Source organism: Manacus vitellinus, unplaced genomic scaffold (assembly GCF_001715985.3).
Source record: "Manacus vitellinus isolate BGI_N305 unplaced genomic scaffold, ASM171598v3 scaffold_21_pilon, whole genome shotgun sequence".
NCBI classification, from domain to species: domain Eukaryota; kingdom Metazoa; phylum Chordata; class Aves; order Passeriformes; family Pipridae; genus Manacus; species Manacus vitellinus.
The window spans coordinates 261117-275164 of NW_021939546.1; the positions used below are offsets into that span (position 1 = coordinate 261117).

The 14048-nt window shown below is 39.5% G+C and overlaps 2 protein-coding genes across 4 annotated transcripts in view; one reads left to right on the forward strand and one right to left on the reverse strand.

Moving 5' to 3' along the window:
• The window catches only part of TECR (trans-2,3-enoyl-CoA reductase), a 23819-nt gene extending 23497 nt beyond the window's left edge, over positions 1-322 (reverse strand). For all 3 annotated transcript variants that reach the window (XM_018072173.2, XM_018072171.2, XM_018072172.2), the window contains exon 1: positions 92-322. In XM_018072173.2, coding sequence (XP_017927662.1) covers positions 92-193 — 102 coding nt within the window. In that variant the 5' untranslated portion in view covers positions 194-322. The remainder of the gene's footprint in view (positions 1-91) is intronic.
• Positions 323-1841: 1519 nt separating this feature from the next.
• Positions 1842-13593, forward strand: GCLM (glutamate-cysteine ligase modifier subunit). The gene is given in 8 exon segments (XM_018072174.1): positions 1842-1871; positions 1873-1962; positions 4553-4618; positions 6362-6446; positions 7200-7256; positions 8533-8735; positions 10060-10174; positions 11886-13593. Coding segments are annotated over 8 exon segments (816 nt in total). The 3' UTR covers positions 12056-13593.
• Positions 13594-14048: the final 455 nt, after the last annotated feature.

Genomic DNA, 14048 nt, shown 5'->3' on the forward strand with positions numbered 1-14048 from the left:
TAAGATCTGAAGTAGCTTAATGAGATAACCTGCAAAAATACAACTAATCATGAGCTAGAAAACGTCCTCCTTTCTTTCTTTGATTATTTACCTGATGTTTCAGGGGTGATTGGACTGACAACAGAACTCTGCTGGGATCCCTTCTTCTCCTGTGATATATTCCTGCCGTCACTGACAATGAAATGCATGGCATAAAGCAGTGCAGATGCTGATGCTGTTTTCCTCCACCCGTTCTTCATTATGTGATATCCTTTTTTCTAGAGCTAAGGTAATTAAATATCAGCAAAATCTACAAGGTTACAAAGGAACATTGCTTTTTCACTGCCATAAATTTCCATTAAACAGAAAGATTTATGCTACGCAATGTTTGAAAACCTTCTGCTATCTCCAAGTTTAATTTGTTTGCATGGAATTATAACCATCAAAGCTACTTAAATGAAATATCAAATTATAAATTTCACCAAAAGAAAAGGCCTCTATGGGAAAGCCAGAAGGCTGATCAGAAAGATCTAACAGAACATCATTCATTACTAGTGTAAATATGAGCAAATATGGAGATGTACACTCCTTCCCAAGCCAACCCTGAGTCTGAGGGATTAACCTTTGGGCCTGGTTAGACCTTCTGGATTTTTATGTTACAGAAAAAGAAAAAAAAATACTGCTTTTCCAAATAAGCTGGCATTTCTTTCAGTATATTTCATTTCCATATGCTCTGTAATCATATACAATGAGGAAAACGTTTCCCAACATGAAAAAATTAATCAGAACATAAATATAAGGAACATTTAAACTAACATTCTGTACCAGAGTGATCAAGCAGTGCTTCAGACAGACAGAAGTTATGCAAATTGGTTCTCTTTATTAGCAGAACATGCAGCCTGAGGAAGGAAAATCTGTTAGAAACACAATTCAAATTCCCAAGCTGACAAGAAGATTACAATATGTGGCTCACTGTTCCCTTTAACTTGAGTTATGGGGGAAAAAAAAAGCCAACCACCCCCCCGGTTCTCCAGTACAGAAGGACTTTAATAGTCAGCATGTGGCATTCGAGAAGATCCCTGCTCTTAAAGAAAAGTACAAAATCCCCAAACCACAATCCTTCCAGAACCAACTGGTGTAAAACTGAAGTCCTGCTCTGACATTGTTTCCCCCAAATGCAAACACAGCCAGACGGGATAAGCGCTTGGGTGCCTTGTCTGGGCCTTTTAGCTTGGTGTCTATCAACGACTATCTGTCACTTGAACGCGCCAAGACCATAGTTCAGATGGTTTCATTAATTTACTGAGCCTGCCCAGCAGCCCACGGCCCGGGGGGTGTTACCGAACCCTCGGCCGCTACCGCCGGGCAGCGCCACGTGTGTCCCGGGTACTCCTCTGGGCGCGACACCGGTCGGGGTGTCGCGACCGCTGCCCCGCCGAGGCCGGACCCCGGACCGAACCACGGACCAGGACCAAACCACCGAGCCGGGACGGACACACAGGCTCGACCCGGTTGCGGTCCCGGCAGGCGCCGGACCGCCCGGAGCGCGGCGAAACCGGGACAGCGCTCCGCCCCCCGGCCCGGCCCGGCCCGCCCCCCGGCGGCCCGCCCCGGCCCGCCCCGCCCCGCCCGCGCGCTGCGCCCCGTCCGTCCGCAGGGGGGGCGCTGCGCGTGCGGCGCCCCGCGCCGTGAGGGAGCGCGGAGGCGGTGCCGCGTGCCGCTCCCGCTCCGGGCCCGCCCCGCCGCCCATTGTCCCCGCGCCGCCCCCGCCCCGTACGGCGCTGAGTCACGGCCGGCGCTGCCCGGGGCCGCAGGGGTTCACGGAGAGCCCGGCGGCCGCGCCGCCTCAGCGCCAGGACCCCATGGGTACGGAGGGCGCCCCGCCGCTGCTGTGAGCGCGCCGGCAGGCTCACGCTGCAGACCGGCAACCTACTCAACTGGGGCTGCCTGCGCAAGAAGTGCCCCGCCACCCCCGGCGAGGAGGTGAGCGCCGGGACGAGGCTTCCCCCGGGGCGCCGCAGCGGGGCTCGCCCTGGGGCCGGGGGGCTGGGCCGGCGCGCGCTGAGGAGCGCCGGGTGCCGCTCCCCGCGCTGTCCGAGCGGGATTGTTGTCCTGGCAGGGCACGGGCTGGCCCGGTGCCCGTCACCGCGGGGAAAGGCTTTGGCCTCCCTCGGTCCGCGCCCGCCGCCGGCGGGAGATGGGAAAGGCAAAGCTGGGGTTTGTTCGTTTTTGTGTGCTTGGTGCCTTCTGCCCTGTGGGGAAGTCGGCCCCCCGTGCCCCCGGAAGCACTTTGCCCGGGGAAGGAGCCGGCCCGGGCCTCGGGTCTCGGGAAGGAAGAGTTAAAGCCCCTGCGAGTTTAAGTGCTGCCTGTAATGGCAAAGGAGATCCCTGATACTTCTTCAGCAACGTAAAAATATGAATAGCTATGAGCTTGCATTACAGGTGATGAAAATTCTCTTTTCTAACCTGAAGTTAATTTAATTTCTTGGTAGTGACAGGTCTTGGGAAAAGTAGTCATCGCTGTCCTCTTTAAAGAGTATACCTGTCATTCTTTGTTAAAAAGTTGAAAAGAACTTTTTAATCACCACTTTAAAAGTATTACCTTTAGCAGTATGTATCAACACTTAGAACAGTTCTCATAAAATATCTGGAGAGCCTACGGCCATGAACTTCAGAACCACTGTATTTGCTGTCTCATCATGACACAGTAATCTCAGAATAGTCACTTAATAATTAGAAAAACTATGGGTTTGGCTGGTTATTGCCATGTAGTGACGCTGTTGATCACCTGGAAGCTGGATGAGTGCACATTAATTATTCACAAATGGTAAGAAAGGTGTCTGGGAGGATGATGTAACAAGAAGGAAGAATTCATCATGCTCTTGTTAGTTGTCATGTGATAATAACTTTTTTATTTGGCCTGGTTACTTATTAAAGAATCTGTGACCTGTGTGAAATAGGGCTAGTTTCTGTAGCAAAGACATAGCTGTATCCTTATGGGCACCCTTGTGTGAGTAGTTTCTGGAGGGCTCTTAAATAAAGAGTGGCCAGCATGCATAACTCATCAGTTAAAGTATTTAAATTCGTTTGTTTACAGAGAAATCTGGCTGCTTTCCAGAGTTGCTGGATTTCCAAAAGCAAATATTGGTGTTAATCATCGAAAATAAATTAGCTTTTAACTCTTCTATTTGGTGTAGTTAGTATATGTATAGTACTCAGGGGCAGAATGTAAGCTAAAATTTTGCAAACTATGAACACAGTGTTAGGAGTTTAGGAATGCAGCTGTGTTTGGAAAAGCTGGTCAAAACAGTCAAATACACTTCGGTTTCCACATGGCCCGAGGGCAGGAGAGTGGTGTGTTTTGGAGTCAGAGGCTTGTGCATAACTGCAGTAGAAATATGAACTGTGGTAGTTGCAAAGCAGCAACATATAGAGTATATATGTTTAGCACTGTCTCGCCCTCAGAAAGGAAAAGATAGCATTATAAATTGCATCAAAATAGGATGAAGAATTATTTTATTAAAGAGTTATTGTGCTTAACTATTTACTGGGTCAGTTCTGGCCTTTTGACTCAGGGTTTTTTTTAAATGCTATTATAAATGACTGGGAAAGAATGTGTAGAATGTGCTCACAAAGTATTATTGCTCTATTGTGTCTTTGTGATATCAGGGAGGTGTTGACTGCTAGTTTGCACATGGTGTTATGAGCTCTCTGAATTAATGTAGGTGTCATAGGAAATTGCTATTTAATGGTACAAAGAGTAGGTTTGCACACAGTTATAAAATATACCGTTGAAAGTGAAGTAAAGCAGCAGCTCGTGGAAGTGCTCCTACCTGTGGCAGAGGGCAGTCGGGCAGTACCTGTACTTAACTCCCAGGACGGATCAGAGGGAAGTTGCATCATTGGTACAGCTATCACGCTGGTACAGAATGCATTTTATCAGCTGATTTAGACTCAATAGTTAGATCTTGCTGTGTTCAAGAAAATCCACGATCAGAATCTTAGTCGAGTTTATTTTGCATCTGTTGTCACAGGAAAAATGCAAATGTGGGGTAGGATCTGAAGGTTCCCCCTACAGTAATGAAGGACTTAAAAGCACTAGTGGTTTGGAGTAGGTAGGCAGTAAATGAGAAGGGTTGTATGCATCTTGAAAAGAGAGGTAATTAATATAATGAGTATTTACTGATTGATTGTAAAGCCTCATTTCTACAATTACAGCACATATGCTCTTATCTGACTACTTTGTAACTTAAGAATCTCTGCATTAAAAAAAACCCAAACCACCCAACACCCTAGTTGTTGCTGGCTTAGCATTATTCTTTCCTTTAGGATGGCATTGGTCTGAGAAATAAAGTACTTGTATGACTGCTAAAACTCTGAAAGAGGAGAGGAAAATATGTAAGTAAGCTAGTTTGAACAAATTTCAGAAGATATGAAGGAAGAATCTTCTGTGGAGTGGTGTTATTAGTTCACCTCCTCAGTCTGTCCTACCCTTGTATTTCCGTCCATGAACCCTTGTATTTCTGTGCAGCTCTAGCATACTCACACTTCAATATGAAAAAATGTTTTGCAGGTGCGGGACTGCATCCAGAAAACACTGACTGAATGGAGCTCAAAGATTGGACAAGACATAAATCAGGTAGGAGAGATGTTATGCATGTTATCCACGTTACATGTGAAATCAGAGAAATGGGTACGTGGTTACACTTCTGAAATATAAATCAATCTACTAAATTTCTGTAAAAGTATATGCAGCTCCAGATACCTTAAAGGAATATATCTTAACTCCCTTTTTTTTTTCTTCATCTTTAGTAAATTTGGAGAGGTTAAGAAATATCAAAGTAAAGAAAGAATCCTGTTGGTGGCAGATAAGACAATTCTTATGAAACAAAAATCCTGGTCTGTAAGATTTTAAATTAATTGTTGGGACAATTAGAAAAAACAAATCTGTGTACCATGGAAGTTTGCTAGCATGCTTATTGAAACTCAGTGGAGAATTCTCTAAACTATGGAGTTCATAGACAGCTGAGAACCATCCCATTTGGAGGGGATCTCTGAAGTGTAGCATCTGTTGTTTCGGAAATACTTCTGAAGATGCAGAAGTGGCAATTTTCCCTTGAGAGCTAAAGACTTCTGCATAAGTCTTAAAGCCACAGACATGGACATCTGACATTAAGATCTGGGTGTATTTGCCTGCTTCTCTTTCACTTTTGTTTCTGAAATTCAGCAAAACAATATTAGGTTCCCGCTAAATACATTATTTGCTCTGTGAAATATTAGCATGTTTCAGGAAAAGAAAAGGCACCCAAAAACAACAACAAAAACAAACTTAAAAATCTTTCTTGATAGTTTCTTCGGGTTTTGTTACCAGTTCTTGTGTAATGATGGCATCAGCTGCACATTGCTGCATTCCAGACTGGAGAGTATGAGGCAGTTATTGCTGAATGATATGTGGAGGAACTAATGATTGTTCAAGAAAAGAACATAAACACTTGTCTCTGTAAGATGTAGTGATCCATCAAAGTAAATTATTTAGTGTAAGCTAGGTTTTACTATCAAAATATGTTAACTGCATAATTCCAAATTCTGTCTTGAATTATACTGATATCCAATAATTTAAAAAAAAAAGCTAACTTTTGTTTAAAATGCTGTTTAAAATGCTTTGAGTTATTGAATAACTCAAAGGCTCACTTGAGAATCTTTTGGTAGGGCAGCAAAAATTACCAAAGAGTTTTTGATTGGGGCAAAAGTTTTTTGGTTGTATGTGCATGCATATAATACAAAGTCTCATGTAGATAAAGACTTTAAAAAGTCACCTTGTGCCAGCTGACATGAAGTGTCAGCCTAGTCTTAAATGAGGTCAGACGGTGAAAAGTCTGAAACTTTCCTAGTTTTTAGTTTCAAAATTACTATTTTAAATCTGTATTTTACATCATTTTCACAGGCTTCAGTGAAATTACAAAATACTTTTATGCAAAGATGTTCCCATCCAACACTCAAATCTCCTAATTCTCATGGGGTTTTTTTCAGCTCATCATGAGGCTTTTTTGAAAAAAAGTGTAGTTTGAATTAGCACAGCAGTCTTTTTGCATCATAAAATCAGACCTAGAACTACTAAATCTTGTTCCAATAATTCTTACCAGTAATTTATACTTTTTTATATTAGAGGCATATAGGGCCTTTTATATATCTTCATTTTTCTGACTTCCCCTCAAAAATCAAGAAGCCTTGGGTTACTTTTTGTCATTGCATTTTTCTACTATTTTTCTGTCTAACTGCTGTAAGGTGCCTTTTTTTTTTTTTTATAATTTTAAATACATTCTTCAGGGGCTTACTGTCTTCTCTTGATGAGTTGCTCCTAAGTCTCATGTACTTACTACAGGAAACACTGGAGGTTCTGGAATGTACTGTAGCTCAAGCTATAGAAAAAATAAATCCTGAAGAAAGGGATGAGTTGAAAGTATCAGGTAAGAATACAGTAAAAAATCCAGTGGCATAAAAAGGTTTCATATGCAGTCATTAATAGGATATTCATATATGTATATTTTTTTTACTGTGTTTTGTAATTGCAAAGTCAGATGACACCAGTGCACACCGAGATACTTTGGGTAATCTAAACGTTGTCTAAGAAAGACTTGAATTAATATTGCAGGTTTTAAAGCACCTTGACATTTTTCTATTTTAACTTACATCACCTCAAGATATTTTAAATGTATTTTGTGAGTCTTTGACTTTTTTGAAGCAAAATATTACAGCTAATACTGGAATTAAGAAATAGCATTGGAAGCACATTTATTTGCATAATTTTTCCAGGTTGAATATGATGAACTTGAAGGAGGCAGTCCAAACTAACACTAGTACATTTTGAGTCTCAGTAAGTTGTGAAGAAGTCTGTTCGTACTATTACATTTGGGGTTTTTATACAGGTTGTTACGGTTATTGCTTAGTGTCTTGATGCTTTACAGCTCATTAGATCACCTAACTGGATGATTTCTTGTTCTGAGACTGCACAGCAATGTGGAAAGTTAAGAGAACAATGTCTTTATTGGGCAGTCACCTTTCAGAAAGTTGTTTTTTTTCCAATTTTTTAAGTAATTGGTGTATATTCTAAAAACCTTTTACCCAAGAACTCATTAATAGTGTATATAGCAAAAGTAAATGGCTATATATTAATAATACTTGGCTTGTTTAGTTATTGATTCCAGTTTCTTTGAAAATAGCAAAGCTTTTCATCGTTGGATCAAATTCTCCATCGATCAGAGATGCAGTTGACCTGGGTAAGTGTGAAACTCAGAATTATGGTACAATTTCTTTTTTACTCAAGAACTTCGATGGGATAGGTTCCAATTTTATTTCTAAGAGGTGTATTTAGTCACTGTCACAAATATATCCTGTTTTCCTATTAATTGACACTTAGGTAATCAAATCTTTTTGCACATTAGTTCAGTCAGTAAACTTACTAAATGTGGATCACTGTGACCTTGGGTCCACAAACTCAAATGTGATTCCTTCCTTCAAGCAGGAGCAAGTTTTTATTCTATCCCACAAAACTTGTTAAAAAGTGAATAGCATGTGATGTTTTAATAACAGTGATACAGTAGTTCTTGTTAGTTGCCAGTTATTTTTAACATGATAAACTTTGCTACTGACTGTGTGGTATTTCAGAGATTATTTAGGAAATCAATGCTGTAAGTAGCTGATGAAATAGTTAAGTTTTATTGAAAATACCATATCTGTACTGATACATAAAGTTTGTTGGCCTAACGTAGCAGTAATTGTGAGCAGCACAGAACTTCACCACTTCATAAGATTGTTGGGCATAAGGGGTGACCAAAAAAGGAAGGGTCGGATATAATTCTTTTCTATTGATGCCCCAGTTAATAGCCTCTTTATTGCAAGTTGCAGTACCATTTGTTAAACATACATTAATAGAATCCTTCTCTAAGAAAAAATAATTTATTTAGCTACTTGGTTCTGTTCCTTTTGCTGTGCTGAAGAGGCCTCATGATGTGCATTTTTGCTCCAGCTCAGTGATACTCCAATACTTCCACTTCTCTCCTACATTAAATCTCCATATTTGGTGTGCTTTTAGTCTAACTCCTCACGTGTATTAAGTAGTTTTGCTAGCCCATGCCCTGTCCTTGAGTTATAGTTCAGAGTGAAAGTTACAAATTTTAGAAGAAATTGAGAGTGAAAGAATAAAGAATTGTATGTCACCACTGTCTTTAGAGGAAAATACAGTTTTAATGTTGAAAAGGAGAAAAAGCTTCATGCTTTTGTTCATTTTCTGTTGGTTTTGGTTTTTGCTTTTTTTCTTTCTTTCCCAAGACTTACAGTTGAAACTTGGTCTTTTAAAGTGGCATGTTTGATTGTTTGATTGTTTGCTAAAGATTGTTTACTTCTCTTGACTGCTGATACACTTGCAGTTTCAAATGGTGAATGAGAGGCTAGTGGAGTGAAGCAGGAGGTGTGGTTTTTGCTGAATTAGAAGTCATGGTGTTTATGTTTGTGTCTCACAAAAGATTTTTCGGTGTCTTTGTTCTTTTTCTGCAGCGTGTTCTGCCCTCGGAGTTGCTCAGTTAGACTCTGTCATTATTGCCCCACCTCCCATTGAAGATGGAACTAACCTCTCCTTGGCATATTTGCAACCTTATTGGCAAGAACTTGAAAATCTAGTTCAAAACAAAAAGATTGTTGCCATAGGTACCTCCGACCTGGATAAAACACTGTTAGAGCAGCTGTATCTGTGGGCACAGGTGAGAACAAACTTCCAACTCACAGCATTTCTTAGGACAGAATAACTGCTTGTGGCTGACACACTTAGAAACATTTGTTATAAATGGGTTTATATACAAATTATTAATTAGCTCTGTTATTGTCAGCATTTTATGGATGGTCACAATGTTATTCAAGGTGGGGGAGGCTCAAAGTGTGACTGTTGCTTGTTCAGTGTTCTTATGTACTGACCACCAAGAGCTGGAAACCACAGGTCTGTTCAGTAGCAGGTTCTTTGAGGTACTGAAGGTTTGAGTTTTGAATGCTTTTATATTTAGAAAGTATAAACAGTACACCTACACCTTCAGATTTATTCCAGTGACTCTGAAAACATAGCTGTTTTCACTTAAAGCTGTATTATGAATAGAGGGATTTCCCCTAGGAAAAATGCTTTTTGAATGGAAAGCTTAAATGTAAAGAGGAAGACAGACTGAGGGAAGTAGCACAATATTCTGTTGTCCAATGAGACTAATTCATAGAATGGGCTGAAAGATCATCTAGTTCCAACCCCCCTGTCATGGTCAGGGACACATTCTACTGGAGCAGGTTGCTCAAAGCCCAAATCAACATGGCCTTGAACACTTCCAGGGATGGGGCAGCCACGACTTTTCTGGGTAACTGTTCCAGTGCCTCACCACCCTCACAGTAAAGAATTTCTTCCTAATATCTAATCTAAACCTGCCTTGACAGTTAAAAGCCATTTCCCCTTGCCCTATCACCACATGCTCTTGTAAAAAGTCCCTCTCCAGCTCTTGTAGCCCCTTTAGGTACTGGAAGGGGTTCTTCTCTTCTCCAGGCTGAACAACCCCAACTCTCAGCCTGTCTGCATAGGAGAGGTGCTCCAGCTCTCTGATCATCTTTGTGACCCTTTTGTAGACTCGCTACACCAGGTCCACGTCCTTCTTGTGTCGGGGCCCTCAGAGCTGAGGGCAGCACTCAAATTGCCTCTTAACAGCTGAGTGATGGAGGACGGTACTAGTGTGTGCCCATGCTCATGTAAGCTTTACATGAGAGGGGAAAAAAAGCAGATAGGAAGTCAGAGTGGAGTGACTTAGCACTCCTCTTGCTAAGGCAGCACCTGAAGTTAGATCCTACTCTTGTTCTGGGCTCTGTGCTGCAGGGAATTGCAGAGCTGCCTACATTAATTAGTCGTGTAGAATTAATTAGCTTTGCTCAGCCTTCAAAACAATGGTCAAAGGCAAATTGTTGAAAGCAAAATTTCTGTTGTAATAGAGGGTATTGGGGAAACAACTAAAGTAAGTCCATTAGTATTTTTTTCTTATAAAAGTGTTTTGTTACTTTCAGGTGAAACCAAGTAGCAATCAGGTGAACCTAGCTTCCTGCTGTGTGATGCCACCTGATCTCACAGCATTTGCAAAACAACGTGACATACAGCTGTTAACTCACAATGACCCGAAAGGTACGACTTTGCCAGCTAAGTTAATAGAAGCCTTCGAAGTGCATTTATTCAATACAAAATTGGGAATAATCTTTTCAAAGTTTGTTACATTTGAATCCTGAGCCAAACATTCTAAAATTTTCTCCTTTATAAAATATTTCTATTAAGTTCTTGCTGTTGCTTCAAGGAAGAGGGGGGAGAAAGCAATCTTTCGGCTTCAGATAGTTTCTTGAAATAGTTTTAATCAGAGAAAATAGAGTAAATAGAGGAACAACCTACGAGATGTTTGTAATACGTATGTTAATGGAATTGCGTATTTCCACAAAACATAGAATGAAATGACAGCTCTGTTTCTGAAGGCAGTAAATGACAAATGAAAGTCTACTTGCCCAGGATTTGTCTGTGAAATAGATTACATAGAAATGTTAACGGTCAGTTGATTTCTGAGTAGTTTGGTAATACTAGGTCTGTAAAATTACTATGCTTTAAGTAGGATTCTTTCAAAGTCTTGACTTCTTAACATTATTACAAAAAATGTTGCTGTAAATTCTTCACTTGTTTTATGTAGTGATTCATTTGCTCAATGATTGAAGAAATTGGAGGCTTTTCTTTGGGCTGTAGAACTGGGTTGCCAGCTCTCTAGAATATTCTGGGTTATTATATTAGTTTCTTTCAAACATCATCTAATCTTCTTCACTATAAGGACACCTTAAATATCTTGCTGGAGTAATGAGAAGTCTTAAACAATATTTAGTTAATTCCTTCCCTACATTCTTCGTTCTGACCAACTGTTCATGATGATACTTTTCCTTCCTTCTCCTTCCTTTCCATTTGGCCCCAAAGACTATATGAAGCGCTACTTATGAAGTATAGGCTTCATAGTACCACTGTTACAACTAATGAACTTCATCAGTGCCTGAGCATGATTTATCACTGCTCTGGCAGTGTGCAGGATGAATTTCCATTCAATCTGACAATTTCCATGTCCCGTGAAGTCCAAAATGCAACTTGCAATTTAATAAGTACTCTCTATCGTAAGTCATGAAATGAAGGAGAAGAGGATTTGATAGAAAACAGCACAAGTAATGATTCCTTTATGCATTGTTTGCTAAGCTTAGCTTTTCTGTAATGACCAGCTGAGAGTATTGATTCTGTCTTTTGGGAGCACCCCTCATCAGTGAGATTGTTCTCTTGACTAATTTTTCAGAGGAAACAAGGAGGATTTGTACTTGCCTTCCTTTCCTGCTTTCCGGCATTTAAACCCATTCCTTTTAATGCTTTCTGGGCTTGTGGTTATTATGAGCCCAGTTATGGGAGATGCTATAAATGTTGAGCTTCCAGTGACTGCAGAGGTAACTCTGAATGCTCAGTACTTCGCTGATTTCAGCCTTATGCTTAATTCACCTCTAGTTTGTCTAGCTCGCTTCTCAAATTTAATTTTCATTTTCTCCTGCTAATGGCTCTACTCATCAACTCCATTTGGTATAGTTAAAATTTCAGTTAATTGGTTTTGTAGGAAACACTCAAAGTTGCAAAAAACGTGTCCTGAAGATTTACTCTGTAATATTTAGCTGCTTTTACCCTACATGCATTCTGGAAGAGTGGATCTGTAGAGTTAGTGGCACTACTTAGGATCTTTGACTGTAGGAAAAGGCTTCTCTTAGTAAGTGTTGCTTTTTGCAGCTGTTTACATGACATTATTTTAAGCACAAATGTCCCTTTTTAACTTCAGAATTACTTTGTGAAGCAAGTTTCCAAGAAGTTCTTCAGGACAGCATCCAGAACGTGAAAGCAAGCGAGTGGATTCCTTTATGGCTTCTGCGGTATTCAGTCATTGTAAAAAGCAGAGGAATTATCAAGTCCAAAGGCTATATCATGCAAGCTAAAAGAAATGCATCTTAAAACCTTTTTTTTTTTTAATGGCTGTTTAAATTTCTTTGGGATGGGGGAACATTGCATTTTTCATAGAAACACTTTTACAGCATTTATAACAAAATACCAAAAGTTGTAATTATTCTGTGTGATGTCAGCAAGAGTGTCTGTAGTGTTCTAACACTATTTTTCTTTCTTAACCTATTGACCAGTTCATTTAAATTATGAAATTTATTTTTATTTGAAGCTATCTATAGAGTAACAGTTTAAAATATTTTTCTTTTTATGACCAGTTCACTGTAAAAATTATCATTATATTTTAGCTGCCATTAGGTAGTATAGAGAAACATATATTTTTGGTTTTTTAAAAAACAAATTTCTCTTAAATAATACTTATCTGGTAGGTGCATAGATTTCAAGCATTCAAGGACTAGTTTTTATAGAAAATTGTCATCTTTTATGAAAAACTACCCAAAAAAATTAAGCTGGTATTTCATTGCTTGGTATGTATATATATGCAAGTCAGCTGTTTAATTTATGGGGATGGGAAAATTGGTTTATTTTTAATAGAGTGTAAAAGATCTCTATGATTTAGAAAAAAATTGCATCTTCCAAATTACTTTCTGACTGTTACTTGAATTCCTTCTGGCTTCTTTGTGCCTCAATACGCTTTGTTTGACGTTCGCACAAGTGTGATGGCATTTTTGCTGTTTGAAATAGAAAATGTATTATTTGTGAATGTTTAAAATAAGATTTGAAAACAAGTGATGAAGAAATCCGTTAATCAAAAACTGAATTGTGCCTGTCTCCTTCTCAACTGTGGCTTGTTTTTTTGATACTTGTGACCTACACAATCAATTGGCCAAGTAGAATAGACAGTAAATGCTGGTGCTGTTCATTATAGCATTGTGTAAAATTAATTACTTCTTTTGCAGTTGCCTAGGAAACTTTGATGCTTGAGTGCCATTCAGAAATGACAAAACAAGGGTTAGCTTGAGGTTAGGTATCTTTCTGACTGGCAGGAGCTTAGCGCACTGGCTTTCGAATCCAAGAGAGATTGCTGCAGCTAAGGCAAGGCTTCTGGTTTAACTTAGTCTTTCTATCAAAAAGGCCTTTTCCTCCCCTTGGCCATTAAATCACAATAGATAGCGAAAGCTCAACTTGTAGTTCAGCAGGAACTTTGACACAGTGTCTAAGACAATAAATTTCATTTTGATTTCAGGCAGGGGCATTGACCTCATACTGGTAGTACTCATTAACTTAGTTGTACATATTTTGAGATTTGGACTGTAAGGGAATCAATTTTCATCAACATCTTTTAAATTCTGTCATATAGGCAGCTAGTGGAATTTGAATGCCTGTAGGTAGAGTGTCAGCTTCATATAGTCCATTCCACGAAGTTAAAAGATGAAGGTTTTTCAAGATACCTTTTGAGTCCTCAAATATCTTATTTGTAGGTGGCAAATAGTGGGAAATTTTCTTTGCTCTTCAGTTCTTTTGATAAATGAGAGAGATGGGGAACTGGAACTAGTAATGAATCAATAAAAGTTTGAGTTTTTTTGTCCTAATCAAAATGTAGTGGTTTTTTTTTAACATTGGGCAAGTGTGTGTCAGAGTTCAAAATTACATGAGTTTAATTTTAAACTTCCCTACCAGCTATGAGTTGTGTGCTGCTGCTGATTAACCACTATCTGTAAGTTCTGTCTTTGTTTGGCTTATACATTCTGTATCATATTAACTTGTGTGTGTGCTCAGTTTTATAAATTGAAACAAAACAAGAATTATTCAAAAACAATGGAAAGGCTGTTCTACTGGGATCATGATTTATTTCCTTTCTGTAAACTGTTAACAATTTGCTTGCTGTAGAAAAGTACCTTCTAAGACATGATATTTCTAGAGTCAACCTGATAAAGTGTTACGCTATTGGTTTCACATTATCTCATTCGTTTGTTTTGCATCGGTCGGAGAAATGGGATTTCCTTCCATGAGAAACCCTTTGAAAGCTTGATTAAATTTTAAATTC